Source organism: Vigna unguiculata, chromosome 3, assembly GCF_037176805.1.
Source record: "Vigna unguiculata cultivar grain cowpea cultivar isolate G323 ecotype 2 chromosome 3, ASM3717680v1, whole genome shotgun sequence".
Taxonomy (NCBI): Eukaryota; Viridiplantae; Streptophyta; class Magnoliopsida; order Fabales; family Fabaceae; genus Vigna; species Vigna unguiculata.
The window spans coordinates 21,101,844-21,127,115 of NC_140794.1; the positions used below are offsets into that span (position 1 = coordinate 21,101,844).

General features: G+C 35.9%; 3 protein-coding genes across 3 annotated transcripts; 2 read left to right on the forward strand and 1 right to left on the reverse strand.

Annotated features, from left to right (window-relative positions):
- The first annotated feature begins 1,093 nt into the window (after positions 1-1,093).
- On the forward strand, positions 1,094-4,402 carry LOC114179299 (70 kDa peptidyl-prolyl isomerase-like). Its single transcript, XM_028065587.2, has 11 exons — positions 1,094-1,612; positions 1,861-2,121; positions 2,222-2,296; positions 2,393-2,473; positions 2,554-2,748; positions 2,863-2,952; positions 3,040-3,215; positions 3,316-3,438; positions 3,558-3,704; positions 3,796-3,923; positions 4,030-4,402. Exons 1-11 carry the CDS (start codon positions 1,348-1,350, stop codon positions 4,196-4,198), a joined length of 1,710 nt encoding a protein of 569 aa, XP_027921388.1. The 5' UTR covers positions 1,094-1,347; the 3' UTR covers positions 4,199-4,402.
- Positions 4,403-13,391: 8,989 nt separating this feature from the next.
- On the forward strand, positions 13,392-14,050 carry LOC114179690 (cysteine proteinase inhibitor B-like). Its single transcript, XM_028066105.2, has one exon. The coding sequence runs from the start codon at positions 13,527-13,529 to the stop codon at positions 13,914-13,916; it is 390 nt and encodes a 129-aa protein (XP_027921906.1). The 5' UTR covers positions 13,392-13,526; the 3' UTR covers positions 13,917-14,050.
- Positions 14,051-23,475: 9,425 nt separating this feature from the next.
- Positions 23,476-25,037, reverse strand: LOC114177130 (phospholipase A1-IIgamma-like). Its single transcript, XM_028062381.2, has 2 exons — positions 24,374-25,037; positions 23,476-24,243 (listed from the first exon to the last, which is right to left on the reverse strand). Exons 1-2 carry the CDS (start codon positions 24,953-24,955, stop codon positions 23,626-23,628), a joined length of 1,200 nt encoding a protein of 399 aa, XP_027918182.2. The 5' UTR covers positions 24,956-25,037; the 3' UTR covers positions 23,476-23,625.
- Positions 25,038-25,272: the final 235 nt, after the last annotated feature.

Sequence of the window (25,272 nt, forward strand, 5' to 3'; positions counted from 1 at the left end):
TAATATTCTACATTTGGTGTTTGTAGGTGTTAAAAAATTAAAAGGAAAAGATGTTCTCATGAGTGAAAATGAATCTGATGAAGAAGGTACATTATATTCTAGTAATTAAAATTTTCAATTTCAATTATTATATCATATCTAATTTTTCATTTTTTTTCTATGTGTAGGTGGATCGAATGCAAATGAAACCACTGATCATTTGTAAAATTAATAAATATTTTGGTTATTATAAAATTTTAGTAATGTGTAATTTTTTAGCTTTTATATAATTATTTGAATTTTATTTAGTTGTTATTTGATACTTTAATTTGAGATTTATACTATTATAATATTTTTCTTAATATTTGACATCATGAAAATCAAAAAGAGTATGTTATTTTAATATTGAATATTTTGATAGTATCATGATTCCGTTGGTGTGATTTTTAAATTTTTTTTATAAAAAATATTTAATTGATATATGGAACAATAAAAAAATAGGTATGAGTATGGGTATAAGAAAATACCCGTTACCCGGTGGGGATGGGGATGGGTCAAAAGTTGTATACCCGTTGGGTTTGGGGATGGGGATGGGGATGAATTTTTATTATGGAGATGGGGATGGGATCATGATACCCGTACCCGCCCCGCCCCGTTGCCATCCCTAGTTTAAACACATCAAGTTATATTTAAACAAATTTTTTTTTTTCCTTTTTCCTATAACTTCTCTTTGTATAAATTGTGATTCAAATCATGTTTTTATTTATTTTTTTAATATGAACCCGTATCAGAACTAATTGTGTTACATATAGTAATAAGTTTTGTTTTTTGAAGCAAATTTGTTTACTGATTGTGCATTCTCCTACAAAAGAATTCAATTATTTATCAGCTGAATTTTTTCTTAGCAAAGAATTAATTGAATAAATCCCTTCTCATTTACCTCTTATATATAGGATTATGATAAACGTACCAAACTATAATCGAACAAATGAAGAAAGAACTGTTCAATGTTTTCCGTTTGGAAAATAACGAACAACTGCTCTATTGTCGGATCGTTTGATTTTCTTTTAAAAAAAAAAAACTTGGTTTTAAACATTGAAATTTAGAGTTCTTCATCATCATCACATTCATAACCACAACAAAAATGAAAAATTAAATGGAATTTACGTGATAATTCTGGAAGCATCTTGATACCTTTGGCGTATAGAAATCTCTAGACACATTCTCTTCTTTCACTTCTACCTATATATATACATAACTTTCTGCGATCGTGTCAGAAACATTGAAAAACGTTTCCTGTGGTCGTGTGATATCTGAGTTGTAAGGTCTGACTTCTCTAGTCGGCATTTGTTAGATTGTTGGTAAGCCATGGATGAGGATTTTGAGTTCCCAAGTGCTGGCAACATGGAATTGCCTGAGGAGGAAATGGAGAGTTCCATCCTTAAGGTTGGGGAGGAGAAGGAGATTGGGAAATTTGGGCTGAAGAAGAAGCTGCTGAAGGAAGGTGAAGGTTGGGACAGCCCCAACAATGGAGACCAAGTTGAAGTACATTATACAGGAACCTTGCTTGATGGAACCCAATTTGATTCTAGTCGTGATAGGGGTACACCTTTCAAGTTCAACCTAGGCCAAGGTACAGATTCATTGACCAATGATTCACTTTTATCCTTTAATTTTTGTTTTTAAAATTATTAGAATTTAATTATCTATCTTTGCCATAATTGTGTTAGGTATTATATTAAGAGGGACTATTCAATCACTTTTATCTTTGCCATAATGCTATGAGCCAAACCTTTGGTAATGCATGAATGAGAGAATTAATGTTAAATGAGTTATGATGATAATTATGATAATGAATGCTCTGTGACATGATTAATGCAGGGCAAGTGATTAAGGGATGGGATGAAGGTATTAAAACTATGAAGAAAGGTGAAACTGCCCTTTTCACCATACCCCCAGAATTGGCTTATGGAGAGTCTGGATCTCCTCCCACTATTCCCCCCAATGCAACTCTGCAGTTTTATGTGGAATTGCTGTCTTGGACAAGTGTGAAGGACATATGCAAGGATGGAGGAATTTTGAAGAACATAATTACTGAAGGGGAGAAATGGGATAATCCTAAGGACCTGGACGAAGTGTTTGGTATGGAACTCTTTCCATTTTTGTCTTTGAGATTCACCTGTTTGAGAACCTTGTTGTGCAGTATTGTCTAAACGTTGCCTAATTTTTCTCCTTTCTGCAGTCAAGTATGAAGCTCGGCTTGAAGATGGAACGGTCGTTTCAAAATCTGATGGGGTGGAATTCACTGTGGAAGAGGGTCAGAGTCATGCTTTTTGAAATTTAAATTTTTTTTTTCTTTACCATGTAATTGGATTCTGATGGAAGTAACAATCTAACAACTATTTTCATACAGGGTATTTCTGTCGTGCTTTGGCTGAGGCTGTGAAAACAATGAAGAAGGGAGAGAAAGTTCACTTGAATGTGAAGCCACAATGTGAGTTAAGAGTTCTATTATCAGCAATATCTTAGTTCCAATTTTGCTTGTGCAAGTTTATTGAGATTCAAGGTTTTCAGATGCATTTGGTGAGAGTGGAAGGGCAGCATCAGGAGAAGAAGGTGCCATACCTCCAAATGCTTTGCTTCAAGTGGATCTTGAGTTGGTCTCGTGGAAGAACGTGTCTGACATTACTAAAGATAGGAAGGTTCTCAAGAAAACTTTGAAGGAAGGAGAGGGATATGAACGGCCAAACGATGGAGCTGTAGTTCAAAGTATGGTTTTGTGGGAACCTTACATTTCTGATATAATAAATCTTCTCTTCCTTGGTTAAATGTTTTGTATGTTGGATGGGAAATTGAAGATATGCATTAATTCCTTTTGTGCAGTGAAACTGATTGGCAAGCTACAAGATGGAACTGTTTTCACTAAGAAGGGCTATGACGATGAACAGCCATTCGAGTTCAAAATTGATGAAGGTGATTGAAACAATCATATTGAATCGTAAGTCCCTTTTTGCTTACATTGATATTTTACTAAGCTGTGTATTTTGATCGACCATTTAGAGCTAGTAATTGATGGGCTTGAAAAAGCTGTGAAGAACATGAAGAAAGGGGAAATTGCATTGCTGATCATACAACCCGACTATGCTTTTGGTCCATCTGGGTCCCCTCAGGATTATGCTACTGTTCCTCCCAATTCAACTGTGTATTATGAAGTTGAGCTGCTTTCCTTTGTAAAGGTGAGAGAGAGAGCTATGTGTTCACCATTTAAAAGGATGTTTTAGGTTCGAAAAAGTTTGAAATATAGACTTTAATTACTAAAACGGGGGTGCAATGCAGGAGAAGGAATCATGGGATCTGAGTACACCAGAGAAGATTGAGGCAGCTGGGAAGAAAAAGGAAGAAGGGAATGCTTTATTTAAGGTTGGAAAATATGAAAGAGCGTCAAAGAGATATGAAAAGGTATCCCTATGAGTGCCAATAGATTTTGTTTATGTTATTAATATTACTTGGCTATTGACAGTTATGGTGTGGTAAGAATGAACTAACGACAGGTGTTGGTGCTCTCTTGGGTGACACAGGCCATGAAATTTATTGAATATGATTCTTCCTTCAGTGATGAGGAGAAACAGCAATCCAAGGCATTGAAGATCACATGCAATCTCAACAATGCAGCCTGTAAGCTGAAGCTAAAGGAGTACAAACAGGCAGAAAAGTTGTGTAGCAAGGTAATTTTTTTATTCAGCCTTTCTTCTTTTTGCATAGTGTGAATTGTGAACTGGTGACATCCCTGAGAGTTTGGTTTTATGATGCACGTAGGCGTTGGAGCTTGATAGTAGAAATGTAAAAGCATTGTACCGGAGGGCACAAGCATATCTTCATCTTGTGGACTTGGATCTAGCTGAGATGGACATTAAGAAAGCCCTAGAGATTGAGCCAGAAAACAGGTATGCCTTTGTTCCGAGTGTGATCAACTTGAATATGCATTTATATGCTTAGTTCCTACTATATGGAATTTCTTTTTGTATTGAATCTGTTGGATGATATTATCAGGGATGTGAAGATGGAGTACAAAATTTTGAAGCAGAAAGTTAGAGAATTCAACAAGAAGGACGCACAGTTCTATGGCACCATGTTTGCTAAACTGAATAGACTAGAACAAGCAAGAACAGCACCATCAAAGCAGGAGCCTGTGCCAATGACTATTGACAGTAAAGCTTAATCTGGAGCTATCTTTGTCTGTGGCCGTTTCCGATTACTAATTCGATATTCTAATTAATGTGGCGTCTCCCATAAGTAGCTTTGCTCATGTCTTGTGTGATTTTCATATGAAGTATATACATATGGTCTCCACCGTCAGGTGTCGTCCTTCAAATATATGTACACCCATGATTAATAAGAAATGAAGTAAAGCAAGTTTTGGTAATTTTAAATGTCTCCTACCCTGAAAAAAAAGACTAAACAGTCTAGTAGTTGGAAGGAAGTCTTCCATTTTAAGTGTTAATCTATATAAAACAGGAGTAAACATCCGATAATACAGCAGCCTCCAAAATAAGATAAATATGTCCGTTTTAACTAATAGACAAGTCCACGAGGGCTTTCTACCAACACTTGTCTTTATATTTTCAAGCTCTATTTTATACCCGTAGTTTCTGCAAGATCGCAATACAAGCCAGCCTCACAATCTTTAATTTTGTTCTTCAACCTCATGGCCGGTATCTTCAAAACTGGTTTCTGTTGAGCTTGTTAGAATTGAGTAGTAAAATATTTGTATTTCGACAAAACCAAGAGGAAATGGTGAATTAGTTTGTTTAATAAATTGTGCTTTTAAATTTCTTTTCCTAGTTCAATTAAAATCATTTTTATATTATATAACAGTTAAATAAAGAGATTTGGGAAAGAGAATATTACATAATATATTTTTATAATGAAAAGACCTTAAGTCTAGTGGTTAATTATTATTAAAAGAGAGATTAGTTTATCACTAAAAGAGGAGATTAACAAGAGATGTGCTAGACGTGTAGAATTCATCGCATAATTTTCATATATGATCAAACATAAGTAAGGTAAGGCCAACATTATGGTTGACATACTCTCTAAGAATCACAACCATCTTTCTCTTCTTGAAACAAAATTTCTTAGTTTTGATTACATTAAGGATTTGTACTCTCAAGATGATGACTTCTCTTTTAATCATAATGAATGCCACCTAGGGACAAACAAAGACTTTTACCTCCTCTTTCAATATTTTTGTAAAGGTAAAAGGCTTTGCATTCCCAAAGGTTCATTTAAGAGCCTCACTCATTAGAGAGATGCATGAAGGATATTTGATGGGGCATTTTAGGGCTAACAAGACTTTAGAAATCTAAAAAGAACACTTCTTTGGCCTCACATAAGGAAGCATGTAGAGATACATTGTGAGCATTACATAGTATGCAAAAAGGCCAAGTATAAGGTCTAACCCATGGTCTTTATAATCTTTTGCCCATTCTTTCTTTGCCTTTGGTTGACATCTCCATGGATTTCATTCTTGTGCTCCCACGAACAAAGAGAGGTAGAGATTCCATCTTTATGGTAGTGGATAGATTTTAAAAAATCGCTCATTTTATTCCATGCCACAAAGTTGATGATGCAACCTTCATTGCAAATTTGTTCTTCAAGGAAGTGATAAGACTTCATGGCATCCCTACGACAATAGTGAATGATTGGGACAAAAATTTCTTAAGCCACTTTTGGAGGACATTAGGAAACTTGGAACCAAACTTCTCTTTCTAACACTTGTCACCCCCAAACCAATGGCTAAACCATGGCTAAACCGAGGTGGTTAATAGGACATTGTATCAAATGTTGAGATGCATGATAATCCATAACATTAAGGAGGGGGATGATCTTCTTCCTCACATAAAGTTTGCATACAATATTGTGATGCACTCCACTACTTCCCACTCTCCATTTGAGGTTATCTATAGGTTCAATCCCTTAACACCTTTAGATCTTCTTCCCCTTCCCACTCATGAGGCATGAACTTGCCAAGATGGAGTAGCTCGTGCTAAGATGATCCAAGAATTGCATGCTCAAGTCAAGGAAACCATAGAAAGGAAGGTAGGGTAATACCAAAAGTTTTCCAACAAAGGTAAGAAGGAGGTCATTGTAAGACCTAGGAAAAACTAAATAAATAAATTAAAGATTATTTAATTAATGCGAGGGCGAGAATCTCTAAGTTAATTAATGTGGAGAAGGAATAATATTAGCTTAAGTGGTTGAGAGTACTTGGTTGTTATGTGAGGACTTGGGTTCATGTCTTGTGTATGTTATTTAATTGTTTAATTTGTTTTATGTTGAGATATGAACTTGTGACTCATTTTATGAATTGATTGATTGGTTGTGCATTTGTTTGGTAATTGTGTGATTGTGGGTTCAAACCTTGGCGACATGAAATAATTCTTTTTACGTTCAGATTATTTTGGTTGTGAGTAAAAATGTTTAGAAACTGTAGCTGTCATAGGAGGAAAATGCAAGGGTTGAAAAGCTACAATGTAATGGCACTTGAATGGCCATTAACTCTAGTTAATGGGATTTTCGTTTTTTTAATAATTTTATTTATTTTTGGATGGAAAGAGAGGGGCGAGTGAACTAAGAGGGTGGAATTCGCATATCAGTTGAAGGAGGTTTGGGAGAAACTGTTTTGGGGCCCTAAAAAGTGCAAAGAGGTCTAGAGAGGGTTCTTGGGGTTAGAGATCAAAGGAAGGCCAATTTGGATCAAGGAGGAAGCTCAGAAGCACTCTTGGAGCGAGAAAATCAAGTTAGGGGAGTTGTATTACGTGTTTTTATGTTTAATTATATCATTTTGAAATGAATGTAATGCATGTGGTCCTTGGATTCTGCCAAATTCTTCTTGATTGTTCGTGTTTCTGGAATTTTCCAGAAACTGCCTCACAACGTTGAAGACCCGGCAAGCAACGCATGTGTCATGAACCCAATTGTTTGTGTTTTGTGATGAACCGCCTAGCGACTATGTTCTATCTGCCAGGCGACGTGGATTGGAGTGGCTAGTTTTACGATTTATTGTGTTTCCTGTGATGTTGGTTAGGCATGAATTGAATGTATGTGTATAATTGTTTGAAATTTTAATGTGATTGAAGGTATGGAAGTATATTTTTAGATGAAAATGGTATGAATCTTTGCATAATTGGGGGTATGGGTTCATGTTGGGATTGGGGATGAGTAAATCTGATTCCAGGGTATGATTGGTGTTATGTTGCATGAAAATGATTTTAATTTGATTATGCATGAACTTTATAAGCGTGATTGAACACTAAAGGAATGACAAACACATTTCTGGATGAACGTTGGCGGGTTAGGATGCGTACAGGTGCTGGAAAAATCTGGGATTTTTCCAGAAATGCACCGCTTGGTGGTACTCAGGTTGTCGCCAGGCAACACATACTATCCATCAGTCCCTTGATGGCTGGGTGAGAGTGTGAAATGGGGTGTTGATGGAATTTTTCCTTGAAATCACAATTGTAATAAAATTAAATTGAACAAGATTCTTTGTGGTAAGCGTAATGGGTGGAATGGGATATGAGCATAGTGGGTGTAGTTTGGGTCTGGAGAAATTATATGCATAAATTGGTTGTCGATTTCTAATGTTTGTAAGCATGTTTTATTGTTGGGTAAACCCAAGTGCTAAACTAAGTTGAACTTATGGTAATTGGAATTAAAAAGGGTGAAAAAGGGTTGTTTTACTTTGGTAGTGATGTTGTACCATGTCTGTTTGGAGAACTTTCTTTTATGTGCAAACTGTATGTTGGTTGGAAATCCATATGGCATGCTTTACTTGGTCAAAGAAAATGTGTAAGAGATTCTTGTTAAACATTAAGTGATCTCAACTTATGAATTGATGTGTATATGACTGTGTTGGATTGTGGTCTAGTCATGTTATTACGACTGAATACGCATGTTTGGTGTTAAGACTTCCTTATGGAATGATTGGGTTCTTTGGAACCTCCTCTATAGTGCCTAAAACATGTAGTAGTGATGTTTCTGGTGTGACGCTTGGCGACACGGGGTGGGTTGCCAAGCGATAGGGGAAACCAAGGAAGCCTTGGAATGTGCAGCGTCTGGCGGTGAGGAAGGTTCCGCTAGGCGATGGCGGCCCAAGCAGTGGCCACTGGAAAGTGTGGCGCTTAGCGACAAGTGGTGCACGCCAGATGGTCTGGAGTGTTGTTCTGCCCGGCGATGCGGGAGTTGCACTAGGCAATTTCACATGCAAAGTGGGTTATGTTGAAGGATTCTACATAGTTTTAGATGGAGACCTTAAGGAGATGACTTGTCGGAGGCCCATTTACGAGTTGTAGCTTGTAATAGGAGGTTAAACACGTGGCCATTCCAGGTTGGAGCCTGATGGTGATTAGAATTTTGATGTGACTGTGCTAGTTGTGGCTAGTACAAATGATTCACTTGATTACTCTTCACGATCAAAGTTAGTGAGGCTGGTAGTCTTGAGATGAATACGAATTGTGGTCTGTATTGGGGAGCTCCACTGTAAGACCTGAGAAATTTAATTAATTAAATTAAATAATTAATTAATAAATGCGGGAAATGAGAGTCTTTATGGCATTAATTATTGAATGATATGATGTGGAAAAATACTAGCTTAAATGATTGAGAGTACTTAATTATGTGAGAGGACTTGGGTTTAAATCCTATGTGTGCCATTTATGCGCTATTTAATTTATTATTATTTTTAATAATATGCTTGATTATGATGAGTGATAATTTAATCCTCTATTTATAGGAATTATCATGAAACATGAATTGGTTGAATGGTTGTGCATTGATTAGACATTGGCATGGTATGGGTTCGAACCTTGCGGAACCCAAACTAAACTCTCTTTTTGCTAAAATTAGTTTTGGCATGAATGTGAAAGGGTAGAGGAAACCCTAGCTGAATGGGCAGCCAAGAGGGGCTAGAAAAACAACCACTAATGGACTCTAGCATTTTGTCTTTTGGAGCAAGGATATCCAGGTTAGGGGAGTTGGACGTGTTAATTTTATGTCTTTGATTTATTGTATAAAATATAGCCTGAATATGCATGATTTTCTCTGCCTTGATTGAAATTTGTAATTCTGGAAAATTTTTCAGAAACCACCTGGTGGGTCATTCGTAACCGTTAGGCGACACATACACTTTTGGCCTATTTCTAGGTTCTTGAAGAGCAACCGCCTGGCGGTAAAACCCCGACCGCTAGGCGATGCGTGACTAATTCATCCAGTTTCTGGGTTTCGTTGAACTGTCTGGCAGTGATGAACATTCGTCAGGCGAAATGAGGAAATTTTGTCTCGGTTTTTGGTGTTTTGGGGTTTTGGGATAATTTTGTTCGAGGGAAAGGAAAGCCCTAACTAGATATAAATGATCAGATGTCATATATCTCTGAATTACGTGTGAATTAAGGTTAAATTGGATAAAATTGGACATGAATGCTATTATAGGGTTGGAACTTTAGGTTGGAATGTCATTAGAATAATTGGCGTTCAAATTAATTTGGAAAATGATAATGGATGCATTTAGACTATGAATTATTATAATTAAAAGCGAGATCGCGTGAGAATTGATGGAAATACACAAGCAAGGGAAAACTGGAAAAAGTTGGGGTTTCACAAGTGCAAGAATTTCTGGAAATTCTCCAGAATTCTATGTACCGCCTAGCGGCACTTGCATGACTGCCAGGCGACAGGTGAAGGTCAATGGAGGTTGCAGTGAGTTGGCAGCGAGAGGAATTTCAGTGAGTGGTCAGTTGGTGGTAGGTAATAGCAGAATTAATATTTGTTGGTTATATTATTAGGAAGAGTGATTGATTAATGGAATGAGATAAGAATTAAGGAATGGATTATAAATCTTTGTTGTAATGGTATTAAGGCTGAAGTATAAAATATTGCAGTGGTTAGCATGGGTTCATCATAAGCATAAATAGTTGGGTTGAGAGTTGACTAAAAGTAATTTGAACAAATTGGTATTTAGATCAACATAGAGCATGTTAAACGACAAGATAGGGGAATATGATTGTGGTGGTCTCATGGATGGAATATTTAGGATCCTGTCAAGAAAGGATAAGTGTGAATATTTGGGATTGTATATATGACCATAATTAGAGAAATGAATTCACATGTGAGGAGTTGTGATGGCTTGAATCATTGTAGATAGAAATGAATTGGTTGGGGGTACTCTGGAATAGTGACACGGGAGATTAGCATATGTGAATTGTGCCTGAACCTAAAATAGAATTGGTATTGCGTAAATATTGTCATGGCGCCTGGCGATAATATGCGAACCGCCAAACGATAGCGGTGATTTTAGAGGGCAACATGCACGCGTGGCGTCTGGTGGCAGAGATCGTTCCGCCAGGCGATAATTGCATGGGTAGTGGGTGTAAAGGCGCTTGGCGGCACATGTCCCCCGCCAGGCGGTCTGGAAGCTTGTTGCGCCCAACGACTCGTGAGTAGCGCCAAGCAATATTGCTGCAGTAGAATTGGGTTTGCTTGCTTTGATGTGCGTGTCTACAAGGTTTCTATGATGTCTCGAAGGTCGGCTTGCTGGTGTTCCTTGAGTTGTGGCTCAGAATGTATCCCTTGAGTTGTGGTTCAAGATAGGGGTTAAGCACGTGGCATTCCTTGAGTTGTGGCTCAGAATGACATCCCTTGAGTTGTGGCTCGGGATGGCGGATGAACACGATGAACTCTTGAGTTGTGGCTCGAGTTGGCGAGTGTTGCCAGTTAGATTGCCTCCTCAGTATTAAGCTGACGAGCTTGGTAGTCTTGGGATGTTACGAATGTTATTCGTATTGGGAACTCCACCTAGCATTACGGTGTGTGATCTGTAGCAAGGTTTCCTGCACGTGCTCTACCAGTTGTGGCTGGTAGGTGTTGCAATAAGACACCTTGAGGTACTCATCAAAAGACGTAGAACATAGTTAACATGGTGGTGGCCATGAAGTAGGGAATCAAAGGATGGAATTACTTTGGTGTGATTGTAATATATATGTTTATATATATGATTATTTTAATTGTTAGCTCACCCTATTTGCTTGTCTTTGGCGATGATCGTGTACGCAGTACACGAAAGTAGATGATGTTGTAGGTGGATTTGGTGAGGCTTAGCTGCGGAGCGGGGGAAACTCATGGGAACAATTTTATTGAGTTTTATTATTTATGGTTTTGAATAAAGTTGTAAACTATTATGAGACCGATTTAGTATTTTATTGAGATTTGAGAATTTTGAATTTGGAGCTATCTTTATTATGTAATAAAGAATTTATTTTCCCGCATTTTTAGGAATTTCCATTATATTAAATGTAGTATTAATTTACTATTTCTTTATTTTGTTATTTAAATCTGTAATATCCTATCGGGACTTTACATCCACTTTGTGCTATGGATTGTAGTCTGTAATTGGATAATTCCCGCGTGTGGTCTATAGGTGGTGGCCAGTAGATGGTTGAACCACAAGTTAGAGTTTGTGGTGGCAAGAGTCGTCTTAAGAATATCATCAAAGTGTGTAGAATCAGGAGGCGGAGAGTGGTTACTGTGATTGCTTGGGTTTGAGGATTGTAGTTCTTAGAAGAGTCGTGGTTTTAAATTTTAAGTTATTGTTATTATTTATTCTATGTTATTTTTTAGCTCAGCATATTTGCTTGTGTGTGACGATGATCGTGTAACGTGTTACACGAAAGCATATGTTGTTGCATGTGAAGATGTGGATGCTTAGAGCTGGAAAGAGGCTAGCATGGGGGACTCTTATGGATTTTCTTGACTATTTTGTAGCAGTTACTTATAATTAGTTTTGGTATTTGTAAACGTTGAATGAATATATGGATTTTATATTTTGGCGCTTATAATAAAGTTTAAATTTTCCCACGTTTTGGGAATGTGGTTTTAATAAATGCGGTAATAGTATTTCCTACTATTTTAATTATTTAAATCAGTAATATCCAATTAGGATGTTACAGTCACCTTCAAGAAGGGTGATTGTATTTGGCTTCATTTGAAGAAGGAGAGGTTCCCTACTCAAAGAAAACCCAAGCTCCACCCAAGGGGGATGACGATTTCCAAATCATTAGGAAGATCAACAACAATGCTTATGAGTTAGATTTACCTCATAGCTATAGCATGATCCATACTTTTAATGTGAGTGATCTTTCTCCTTTTTATATAGGGTTTAAGTATTCGTGGTTGAATTCTCACCAAGAAAGGAGGAATGATGAATGACAAGAAGACCTTCCTAGAAGAGTGACAAGAAGCATGACAAGAAGGGAGACCTCTAATCCTTCTTCCATTTCTTTGTTTTCTATTTCCCTATCTTTTGTTTTCCCTAACTTGACCTTGGTTGACTTGTTGACTATTGATTTAGGTTAACTTGTTGACCATAATTGACTTAACATAAGTTAATATGTTAATCCTTGTTTATTTGTTTTATAGGTTTGTTTATGCTGATTAAGGTGGATTAACAGTAATTGGAGTTAAGGAGAGCATTTCATACATGGAAAGAAACCTTAGGATGCACATGATGTGGAGGAGAGGAAAACATAAAGCATAAAGCATAAAGCAACATGTACCATATAACTTATGTTCACTTTGTCCTTTGGCTAAATTTCGTGGAGTGTCGCCTTGTCCACACCAAATTTGTCATCTTTCACCTAGTTTTTAACTTGGTTTCTAGAAGTTAGGATTTAGCTTTTGTAGAGACACCCTTTTGTAACTTTTACTTTGTAAATAGACCCCTCATGCTCACTTATTTAAGGGACTCTCTTGGTTTTGTAAAAGGGTCGATCAATTGAAAAATATACATTACGTACTTTGTTCACCTTGGTGTGAGGTTTCTCCTTTGGAATGAAACTCCCTTGGCCTTATTTTGAGGCAACACTCATTCTCTCTTCTTAAGGATTGGTTACTCAATTATTATGTTTTTCCATTGCAATCTTCTTTTGTTTTCTTGTTTAAATATGAACTCTCCTATTCTCTATAGCTTCTTGAAATGCACATTCATGTCTAGATAGTTTGCTATCTTAGAAATCTTCACTTTGACTCTTAATGAACATTACACCATATTTACAAACTATAAGAAGAACCTACGTCAAAGTGACACAATGTTAACCTAACATGTGAAAAAAAAAAGTTTAAAATAAGCTAGTTGGTACACTCTTAACATAAATGACCTTATTGCTTTAATTTTTCAAAACAATTGAGTTTAATTAAATCTAAAAAACATTAAAAGACCAACTTAAATTTTTTCTAGAAAAATTAGAAACAAACAAGTAATTAAACCTTTATTTATCTATACACTTGGCCAAGGATTTGGTGTGGAAACGTTATATTTTCTATCTTATTTTCAAAAATCTTGTTTCTGTATGGAAAGCACCGGACACGCGGTTTTCATTTGCCACCACCCACTCTCTCTTAATATCTCACACACTCACGTGTCCAACATCCCTTTCACCTCTCTCCCTCTATAAACTCCCGCTATACCATTGCTGTAAACGTAACAGAACTGATCGATGGCGGCATTGATACCGGCCGTGGCACTGGTGACGGTGACGATGTTGGCGTGCCTGGTGTGTGGGGCTTCGCACGGGACATTGGTCGGGTCCAAGACGGAGATTACGGATGTGAAGAGGAACAAGGAGGTGCAGGACTTGGGGTATTTCTCCGTGGAGGAGCACAATCGGAGGCTGAGGCAGGCTCTGAGGGGGATGGCAGAGGAGACGAAGTTCGTGGAAGTGGTAGAGGCGCAGAAGCAGGTGGTGGCGGGGACCAAGTACTATCTCAAGATTTCGGCCACGCAGAGTGGGCGTTCCGTAATGTTCGACACCGTTGTGGTCGTCCAGCCTGGCCTTGCTTCCAAAGATCTTCTCTCATTTGCTCCTTCCTCGCAAAAAATAGCTTAGCCTACTCTCCATTCATGGTATGTTGATATAAAAATATGAATACATATTTAATTTGTAGATTTTATTTTTAGGAGCTATTTTGAAGAATATGTAATATTAGCAATTTTTGTTTTGAACTAATTCTTTCTTTTTTAGTTTTGCTATTTATTTTAACTCCACCCCTCGTTAGAAGTAATGATGTTATGTCTATAAGTTAGAACAGTTTGATAATAATTAATAATTTTATTGCAGGTAAATATGTTCTTTACTTATTTAATATATATGATATCATTACTGACAACATATTTGTATTAGATGAAAAGAAAAAACACATCGAGTTATTTTTTTAGTTTATCTTGGATGGACGTAATGCATTAACTTTTTGTGTTTATATTATTTTGAAATAGTAACAATAAAAGAAATGTCTTTTAACTCTAGAAATTTAAATATCCGGTTGCTTAGGCTTAAATCTTCATCATCCCACTCTTAACTTTTTTTTTTTTTAAATATCTTCCATACATTTTTTAATGTGTATTAGAGCTGTCAAAATAGGTTGAAACTCGCGAGCCAACCCGCCTCACCACGGATTCGGGTTGGGATGAATTTTTTTTACAAATTTCAATATGGGTTGATATTTTAATGTTTTTATTTATTTTTGATTAAGTTGAGTTTTATATTTGGGTCATGTTAGGTTTTTTTTTGTCCAACACATCAATAATTTATATTTTATTTATTTATTTTGGTTTGTATTTGGATTGTATTAAAGTTTATTTAGATTTTAATTAGAATTACAATTCAGTTTTGACTATAAAAAATAAAAAAATAATATTTTTTTTAATTAAGTGAACTCGTGAGTCAATCCGTTTAACCCGCCAACCCGTGGTGAACTGGACCGTGTTCAAATTTTTTTGGCTCGCTAAGAAGTGAGTCAGGTTGGGTTAGCTCACTAAATCATCAACCTGTGGTGGGTCGAGCCGGATCGGGCCGCGTTACCCATTTTGACAGCTCTACTGTGTATAAAGTAAGTGTTAAAAATGCATTTAAATTATTTAGGATTGGGTTGAAAATTAAATTATTTTATTAATAGATTATGAGTTATATATAACCGGTTCTCATTAGAATGTCAAGGGACGAGTGGGGTACAGATAATAGCTCCTCCATACACTACCCGCTGGATGAATATTCGTCCCCATATCCATGTAGGTATCGTTATGCGGGTACTCACATATTTTTTAATTTTCATGGATATCTACGAGTACCCATAATATTTACAAAAACAAAATTAAAATATTTAATAACATATTCTAACCATAAATTTAAATAAAATATAATACATAACATTCATAAATTTTAAACAAAGTCAAAATAGTTCATTTAAATAGTGTTGAATGACAATTTACAAAGAAATGATTTTTTTTAAAACCAATTGATAAAAAATAACCAATTCAAAATCAATGTGTTAATATTTCAATGATGTTTTTTTAATTTTTTTTAATTTAAATTAGAGTATAGCGGGTACGAGAAATCACAGGTATAGATACTATGATATCTATACCCGTCCCATTAACAAACGGGTATAAAAAATACTCGTACCCGTTACCCGCGAGTATCCATTTATAATACCACTTTCTACCCGTTGTAGGTTTTATCCACGGATACTTGCAAATACAAATTTTTTTGACATTTCTAATCCTCACTTGATAGAATATAGATGGCCTTTTTCATAAAATACTATAATGTGTGTGTGTGGATTTTATCCACGGATACTCACAAATAAATATTTTTTTGACATTTCTAATCCTCACTTGATAGAATATAGATGGCCTTTTTCATAAAATATTAATACGTGTGTCCTCACTTGATAGAACATAAATGGCCTTTTCATAAAATATTAATATGTGTGTGACCAATCAATAATTATTTAAAATAAATAAGAAGAAATTTAATATATTGATAATAATTTTCATAATAATCAAAAGTCAACTGAATTAATTATTAATTTTATTAGTATGTTTGTAGAAGTGTGTTATATATTAATGAAATGGTTTAATTAGTGATTTAGTAATCTAATTTGTCATTTTGGTTCATTTTGGTCCTCTTATCATTTTTTAGTTTAATTTTGTCGTAACCTTTTGCAACTAGGCGTGCTTTGTACCTTTTAATCTCACCTTGGACATTTATCTTTTTCTTGTACACCCATTTTACACCTATTGGTCTATGTCCTTTTGGCAACTCCACCAAATCCTAAGTTTCATTTTTTTCAATTACTTTTATCTCTTCATCCATTGCAGCTTTCTACTTCTTGTCTCTTATTGCCTCCTTAAAAGCAATGTTCTTTGAGTCTCTTAGTAAACAAATCAGATGTACTTCTTCGGTTGAGTTGTATAGGTCTTGTAGACTCCGCATCTTAGGTTGACATGGATCTTCTTCTTCGACATGTACTTCAGAAGTCATTGGAGTGATTATTGGTGAAACACTCAATGACTCTCCTTGTTTTGACTCCATTTGATTCTTCTAGTCTCACGTCCTTTCTTCATTCACTTGTACATCTCGACTCACAATCAACTTTTTGCCAATTGGATCAAACAACTTAAAATCCTTCGTCTTCTCATCATACCCAACAAACACATATTTCTTACTCTTATAATCAAGTTTGGTTCTTCTTTGGTCTGGTACATGTGCTTAGGCCACACTACCAAACACTTTAAGGTGTGATACAATTGGTTTATGGCTGCTCCAAGCTTCTTATGGTGTTTGATTGTCCAATTTTAAATGTTGACATTGATTTTGCACATGCGCAACATATTCCACAACTTATGCCTAAAACTCATTTGACATGTCTTTGCTTTTCAACATTGATCGAACCATATCAAGAATCCTTCAATTTTTTCTTTCGACAACACCATTTTGTTGAGGTGAATATGGTGCTGTCAAAAATCTTTTAATACCTTAATCCTCACAATAGTTCGTGAAAGCAGTTGACATGTATTCTTCGCCCCTATCTGACCATAAAGCCTTGATGTAAAGATTGGTTGTCTTCTCCACCATCACTTTGAACTTCTTAAACATTTTAAAAGCTTATGACTTTTCCTTCAAAAAATAAACCTAAGTCTCCCTTGCATAGTCATTGATGAAAGTAATAAAATATCTCTTTTCACTAAAAGACTTTGGAGTGATTGGGCCATATATGTCGGTGTGTATTAGCTTAAAAGATCTCCTTGCACGATTTTCTACCTTCTTTTGAAAAGTTGTCCTTGCTTGCTTTCCAAGAACACAATCTTCACAAAATTTCTTAATGTAGTCCACATTTGGCAACCCATGGACCATTTTCTTCTTTGCTAATTCTTTTAGCCCACCATAGTAAATGCCATAGCCAAACTTTGTCTTCTGTGTTGACTTGTAAACATTTTTCTTGTACATTCTTCAAGTATAGTTTGAACATTCGATTCTTTGTCATTTCCATGTCTGCAATTACTCGATCATTTTTTTCCTTTAATTGCAGCATTCGGTTTTTCATAAAGACCGAATATCCTTTCTCCAATAAATGGCCCATACTCAAAATATTAATTTTCAAATTTGGTACATAATAGACATCCTCCATATTATCTTCTTTTCCATCCTTTTGGGGAAAACATATTTTTCCTCGGCCTTTGACCGAAATCTTTGTTGAGTCTCCAAAGGACACATGTCCATCTTCTATCTCTTGTATATCAACAAAGAGATGTTTGTGCCCACACATATGATTATTAGCACCGGTGTCTAGATACCACACCATGTCACCATCCAAAGCGTTGCCTTCATAGGCCATCAAGAGAATGCCATCACCTTATGTGTCATCTTCCTCAACCAAATTTGTGTTTTCTTCCATTTTCTTTTCAGTGTAGCAATCCTTTGCGTAGTTTCCATATTTTTTGCAGTCGTAACATTCAATATTTGAACAATTAGAACGACCACCTCTTCCACGTCCACGACCTCGTCCTCGCCAATTTTGTTGGTTCATCTGTCCTCTCTCTTCATTACTATTTCCACAACCATGACCTCCATTGCGGCTAAAATCGTGACCTCTACGTCCATGTCCTCTTTCGCGATTGTGTTGTGCATACATAACCTTATCCTACTTGAAGGTCATCTTTGCTTGTAAAGCTTCCTCCACGACTTTTTGTTTCTTTTTCTTCTTTTGTTCTCCATCTGCTTCAAGTGAGCTTGCTAGATCATCGATTTTCATTTCTTCCAAATTTTTTCACTCCTCAATTGCACACACAACATTTTCAAAATTATCGGTCAATGATAAAAAATGTTTCTCCACAACCCTTGTATATGTGAGAATATCTCCATTGCCTTTAAGTTAATTAGCTATCGTTTGCTCACAGGTAATGTAGCTACATACATCCTCCGACTCTTTCATCTTCATGGCCTCCAACTCACCACGTAATGTTTGAAGATGCACTTATTTGACTCGATCATCACCCTTGAATACCTTTTTTAAAGTGTCCCATGCTTCCTCCGAGGTTGATGCACTAGCAATTTTTTCAAAACATGATTCATCAACAACTCTATACAACATGTATAAAGCTGCCTTATCTTTCGATCGTCTTTCTCTCAACGTTTTTTGTTCAACTGCCCTATATCTCGTGGTAGTTTATGGTTCTTCGAAACCTTCTTGGACCACTTCCCATGCATCTTGAGACCCAAGCACAACTTTCATTTGGATGCTCCAATTATCGTAGTTTGTTCCCTTCGTGAGTCAGGGTAGTGGCAGGTTATTGGTTACACTCGCTATTTAGCTCTAATGCCAATTTGTGATAAAGAGAGGAAAAGAAAATAAACATAGTTTTCTGCTTTGTTAAAGTATTTTCGTGTTTTTTTTTGTTTCACACCTTTTGAACAGAGAATACAAGCCATTATATAGAGTCTCATAATAACTCTTTAACTACATTATTTGATAACAAGCAAGCAGTGAAATACATTAAAAAACTGAATTGAAAGCAAAATAAAGAATAAGGACTTTTGGGCATTCAGATTCTTGTAGCAAAACAACTTCCCAATAAATGCATCAGGTTATGAGTTTAATGCTTAACACAATCAGCTAGTAGATTTCTCCAAGTTATTGCACCGACTACAAAAGGGTGCGACAGCTTGAAGAGTTGGAAGCTAGGGTTTCTATTTTGGAGATGGGAGGAGTGATTATGTGGCAAGCTCTAATTGGCTGGTTTATGAGTGCTTGGATTTTGACACATGTCATGTTCTGCTTGGCGAGTTTAATTAATGGAGGATTGCCACATGTCATTATCTGGTTGACTTGGGTTTAAGTGGTAAAATGGGTGTAATTTAGTAGAAACTAGGGTGCAGAACAGGTTTTTAAGTGGTCCACTTGTAGAGGAGTGTGTAAAATAAAGACCGGGGGTGTATTTAGCTCATGAACTTTTTCTTTCCAGAATTCACTGATTTTTTGGACTTATTTTGTAACTTTGAATATTTCAAATCCACACTTTTAATGACCCAAATTAAACTTCAGTTGCATCAACAAACGTTAGAATATCCAATAATATTTTATGCAACTAAAATCACTTTTTACACCATTTTTAACTTACAAACTTAATAAATCAAATAATCACAAATCCTTATTAAATCAATCTTGTAAGCACTAAAATTCAATTAAATCCCCAAATTTAAATATTAAACGAAGGCAAAAATTTGAACTCATCAACACCCAAAAGAAACCAGTCCACAATCACCACAAAAATAATGCATGTGTCTCAACTCGCACACGAATATGAAGAGTTGCAGAAGTTCTTTAGTGCCTTATGTCTTGCTTGTAGCCTCCTTTCTAGACGCACCAACTCAACTCATTGCAAGTCAAAAATTTCTTGGAACGAAATAACAAACTCACTCACACTTCATGACTTGCATTTCCTTTTACGAGAACACAAAATGTAACAGAAATCGATAATTTGAAACAGAACTTAAAAATTATGAATCGAGTTTTAATTACCAACTAATGTAGGTCTCGTATTGTCTTGGACAAAAATGGGTATTAACCCTAGAATGAAATGGAGAAAATGAGGATGTCGATTTGGGGATTTGTGGAATGGGAGCAAGCCACATCATTTGGATTATATTTCAGGATAAGTGAGAAATATCTGCCACTTTGAATCGAAGATTCAAAGATAAGGATATTTCAGGTAGTTCGAAGAAGAACCTCGAGAGTTCAGAGAAAAACTTAAATATTCAATTCTTCAAATTTGTCTTTTACAAACAAGGTACACCCTATTTATAGTTCGATGGTAAGTTGATCTAAAAGCAAAGATTAACACGCCTAATCACAACCGACTAATCTAGGAAAACATAAAAATATCATGTTTTGCAATATTTTGATAATTGGCATTATCATGTTTTTATTTTAGTTTATTTTTATGTTTATTATTATTCTATTTTAAGATTTTATTTGAAATTTCAGGTTTTATTCAATAAAAATGGAAAAGATAAATGAGTGGATTATATTTCCAAATAAGGGGAAATCTCAGAGATTTGGGAGAATTATAAATAGAATGAGTGGAATACTGAATAGTGAAAGATTATCAACACTATTAGTTATCCACAAAGTTAGTTACTCAAGTTCAAGTAAGAAGAATTGAAGATAATTCGAAAATATGGAGTTCCAAAATATGAAAAAGATAAATCCAATAGGGAGCTCTAGTACAAAATCAAGTACAAAGCTGCAGGCTAAATTAGATTTGCATCATTCGTCCAACGAAGCACATCTCGCCCAATGAATCATACTATTTTTGCCCAGTGAGTAAGTTCGTCCAGTGAATCACGTTTTTTCACGCAACGAGTTAGTTTGCATGGTGAATTGCCAGCTTCGAAAAATCTAAAAATTGAGGACCTGACAAAGGTCAAAGATACAATAGGAGAGAAAGAAACTTATATCTCTACCCTTGTAGGTAGAAGGGCATTCTGAAAAAAGAAACTTATATCTCTACCCTTGTAGGTAGAAGGGCATTCTGAAAATTTCGACATTAGTCTTGTATTCAATATATATAGGAGTAGCTAACTCCCTATTCACGGCGTTGGGTGTAATGTATTCTTAGATCTCTATGAATTCTTCATTCAATATAAACCTTTTCCATAATCTCTTATGTTTTGTTCTTATTTTAACTGCATAGTCTATGAATTTTGCACATGCAGGAGTCCACAGTTTGAGAAACTTGAGTAGGATAAAATAATTATTGATTTCAGCCACACAACCTTTTAGCAAAAAGAAAGTTAAATTTGAGTCCACCCAGGTTCAAACCCACACCATGCCTAAGTCAAATCAATTCTAAACCATCAGGCCAACTCATGTTTCTTGATAACACATACAATTCAAGCATTATCTCATACGGAGTGTGGCCCAACATATTATTAAAAAAATAATAACTAAATAACACACAATGGACACACAAAGGACTCGAACCCAAGTCCTTTCATACAACCAAAGTACTCTCAACCACTTAAGCTAGTACTTTTCCACATTATACATAACAGAATTTAATGTCATAAATGCTTTACCTACCCGCATTTATTAATTAATTATTTATTTAATTAATTAAATTCTGCGGATCTTACAACTCCCACATATGCACCATATCTAGAACATGCAATTAAAGATCATAATTTGGGTTTTCAAACTATCTTTTGGATCAATATGGACTTCCGCATGTGCAAAATTCATAGACTATGTACTTAAAAACAAGAATAGAACATAAGAGATTATGGAAAAAGTTTATATTGAATGAAGAATTCTCATAGAATTACGAATACATTACACCTTAGCCCTATGAATGAGGGAGTTAGCCACTCCTAAACATACTGAATACAAGAATGATATTGAAATTAAAGGCCTCTATCTTTTAGAATGCCATTCTACCTTCAAATGTAGAGATATCAAGTTTCTTTCTCTTCAAGTGTGTCTTTTGACCTCCATCAGACCCTCGATTTATAGGCTTTCAAAAACGGACAATGTGCTGGGCTAATTGACTCATAGGGATAATCTAGCATGATTCGCTTGCTAATTTACTTGCTAGGCTAATCTAGCATGATTCGCTAGGCTAATTGATACGTTCGGCTAATCTAGAACGATTAGCAAGGTAATTGACTCATTAGGCTAATCTAGCATGATTAGCTAGGCGAGTAGTGATTAGCTGGGCTAATGGCGTGAAATCTGATTTGGCCTACAACTTTGTATTTGATTTTGTACTAGAATTCCCTTTTGGGTTTATCTTTTTCATTTTCTAGAACTCTTTATTTTCGAATTATCTTCAATTCTTCTAACTTGAACTTGAGTAACTACTTTTGTGGATAACTAATATTGTTGATAATCTTTGATTAATCAATATTCTACTTATTTTGTTGATAATCTTCCCAAATCTTTAAGATTTCTACTTATTTGCATAATATAATCCACATATTTATATTTTCTACTTTTATTGAATAAAACCTGAAATATTAAATAAAATCCAAAAATAAAATAACAATGTAACATAAAAATAAATAAAATAAAAACATGATAATATCAATTATCACTCGTGCTCGCTAGGTGTTGCTCTTGGTGTTGTGCGTGAATGCCTCTGGAGCTTTAGTATTGGGTGCCCCTCTGCTAGCGTTGGGCGCCCCTTTGTTGGCATTGGACGCCCCCTACTGACTTGAATGCACTCCTCTTCATGCCCTCTTTTCCTGGTTAGGCTCTCATTAATCGAAGATGTTGCTACTACGATTCACATGCGCGTAGTTCAACCAATCTCGCTACTTTAAACGCTCACAACAGATCAGAAGCAATGGGCCTCGACCACGTCCCTACCACAACATATCTCAGCACCATGCATTCTCACACTACCTTTCATCCTCTTCTTTTCTTCTTCTTTTCAACTATTATGCAACTTGTTCACAAAGTATCGCTCAAATCACTGGCATATAATTGTTTCAGTTCAGAGATGCCCCTGATTTGAATGAGGAATAAGATGGTTTCAAATTTGGGGTTTGGGTTGGGTGGGTTAAGGGAGCCTCTTTGATTTTGCTGCTTGAGGTTTTCCCTCGCATTAGGTTAAGTGAGAAGGGGTTCGGTAGAGAACACTTTGAGAACCCTCTATGTGCATTTGTGTTTACAAATAAAAAAAAAAAGAAACTATTTTCTACACCGGTTATAACTAGAATTGGTATTGAAAATTTTCTTCTTTATTACAAAATTTTTATTGCATCCTCTTTCCATACCGATTATAACTAGATTTGCTATAGAAAGTTTTATTCTTTATTACAAAAATGCGACCACACTCATTTTATATACCGGTTATAACTACAATGAATATAAAAAGTGTTATCTTATTTATAATTTTTCACATGTGATACTTTGTGATAAAAGAAAAAAAAGGAGGTTGAGTACCGAAAGAAAGGGGTTGGCATCATAAATTAAGAAGTTTATAAATATTAAGTATTTTGGAAATCATTCTTAATATTGTTGGTATATAGTATTTAAGAAGTTCAAATAGACTTTAAATTATAATATAATCAAATTCAAATGCATTCAAATTTGAGGGATACAATATACCAACAATACATTGTGAGAAACTTTATTTCACATCAAGTCACTGCTTAAAAACATAGCCATTTGTCGTGGTAACAGCTACCATAGATATTATTTGCGGGCACTACAAGATCAAACAGTACAATCCTGAACATTGTATGCAAAGTCAACTTATAAACTGGAATGTATGGATTGAAAAGCATCTTCATTTTCCTCCATAAGCTTCCAAGTACCATCTGATTGTTGAACCATACCCTTGTTCTCGTGCACCCTCCATCCCACAGGAACAAGATATTCATCTTTCAATGCTTCTATGCTCTTGTTCAGAAGTGCAATGTCACGATTCACCTCCAAATTGAACCCTCCTTTTTTCCCTTGCGTTCCAGCAACTCCATGCAAGTAAGCCTCCAAGTTATGAGCACTCACCCCTTCCTTCAAGAACTTGGATTTTGTAGTGTCGATCACTAGTTCCTGTCCCACATCGGAAAAGCCTAGAAAGAGACTAACGGGGACAATATCGGTTTCGTTACGAATACGAAGTGCTCGCAGATCTTTGTAGCCATTGAAGGCATCCTCAACGTTTGAGTCTCCTACACGAGGAGACGCGTATGCAAATGCAGTTACGGGACACGCTTTCTGAGGTTTGTCTCTTGGTTTGTTCAACCCTTGGGCAGCTATGTCCGCTGCATTTAATGTTGCAAGTGCAGCACCCAAGCTGTGCCCTGTCACACTTATGCTAATTTCTTCATTCTTGTATTCCTCCACCAGTCTTCCAACCTCGTCAAGAACCTGCGAAATTTTCGGCATACAAGTGATTTACACAAACCCGTCTTAACTAGAAATACTTGAAAGAGAAATTTCAAACATTTATACATAACATTTTCATAATAGACAATATTTACACGTAGGTAGATTTTACCTGGTTTCTAGCACTGGTATTGGTGAATTTTGAACCTGGGTTGGTGGAAGTGTAAAGAGAGTAAAAACCATGGTGAACTTGTGCAGAAGCAGCATCACCGAAAATGGCCGGCGCAGGATCCAAATGGAAATGAAAATCCTTAACCCATTCTGCAGCCTGAATGGTTCCTCTCCAAGCAACCACTATGTCCCTCCTCCCCAATGCTTCTTTCCCTTCATCAGTGGCAACGGCAACATACCCTATCCAATTCGATTGCAAGCTCCAAGCGTCCTTCGAAAATGACCTCAAGAGAAACGCCTCAGAGTCACTGGCTTTGGAAGTTGCGTACAAGAACTTGGTCACCAAATACTTGAAAGGGTTCCCTTTTTCCAACCCAACTTTGCCAAAGAACTCCTTCCTAGAATATCGACTGTTCCCAGCAAACTTTGATGCCTTTTCTGAGTTAAAACCATCGTACGTAGCTTGAGCAAGTTCTCCGTAGTGTATTATGTAACGCCGAAGATCAATGTCTAGAGGCTCTACCAGACTTTTCCAATTGCTTCTCCCACTTAGTTCTCTCCATTTTCTCGCAATGCTACCCATTGATCTTCTTCACTTCAAACCTATTAAGATGAGTAGATTTGTTTTCTATATCTATTGCATGCTCTATATATAATATGTGCACATTCCTCCAACAACTTACATACACTTTACCTCCTTCTTAAAAAATGACCTCCTTCTATTCCTATTATTTCACTCGTGTTTGATGTTTACTTTGACTAGTAATTCATTTTTATTTTGATCCAATGTTTAATTAGTTTAAACTTATGTGTTGTGTATTTATTAAGTAAAATTAAAAAAAATTTAAACAAGAAATATCTTAACTATATTATTGAAATGAAAAAAATAGTTTTTACGTA

Excerpts from the sequence above, each read along its gene's own strand:
- LOC114179299 (XM_028065587.2), top strand. The coding sequence starts at position 1,348 with ATGGATGAGGATTTTGAGTTCCCAAGTGCTGGCAACATGGAATTGCCT. Across the intron at positions 2,122-2,221 it reads GGACCTGGACGAAGTGTTTG|TCAAGTATGAAGCTCGGCTT; the intron begins GTATGGAACTCT and ends TCCTTTCTGCAG. Across the intron at positions 2,953-3,039 it reads CGAGTTCAAAATTGATGAAG|AGCTAGTAATTGATGGGCTT; the intron begins GTGATTGAAACA and ends TCGACCATTTAG.
- LOC114179690 (XM_028066105.2), top strand. The coding sequence starts at position 13,527 with ATGGCGGCATTGATACCGGCCGTGGCACTGGTGACGGTGACGATGTTG.
- LOC114177130 (XM_028062381.2), bottom strand. The coding sequence starts at position 24,955 with ATGGGTAGCATTGCGAGAAAATGGAGAGAACTAAGTGGGAGAAGCAAT. Across the intron at positions 24,244-24,373 it reads ATACCAGTGCTAGAAACCAG|GTTCTTGACGAGGTTGGAAG; the intron begins GTAAAATCTACC and ends AAAATTTCGCAG.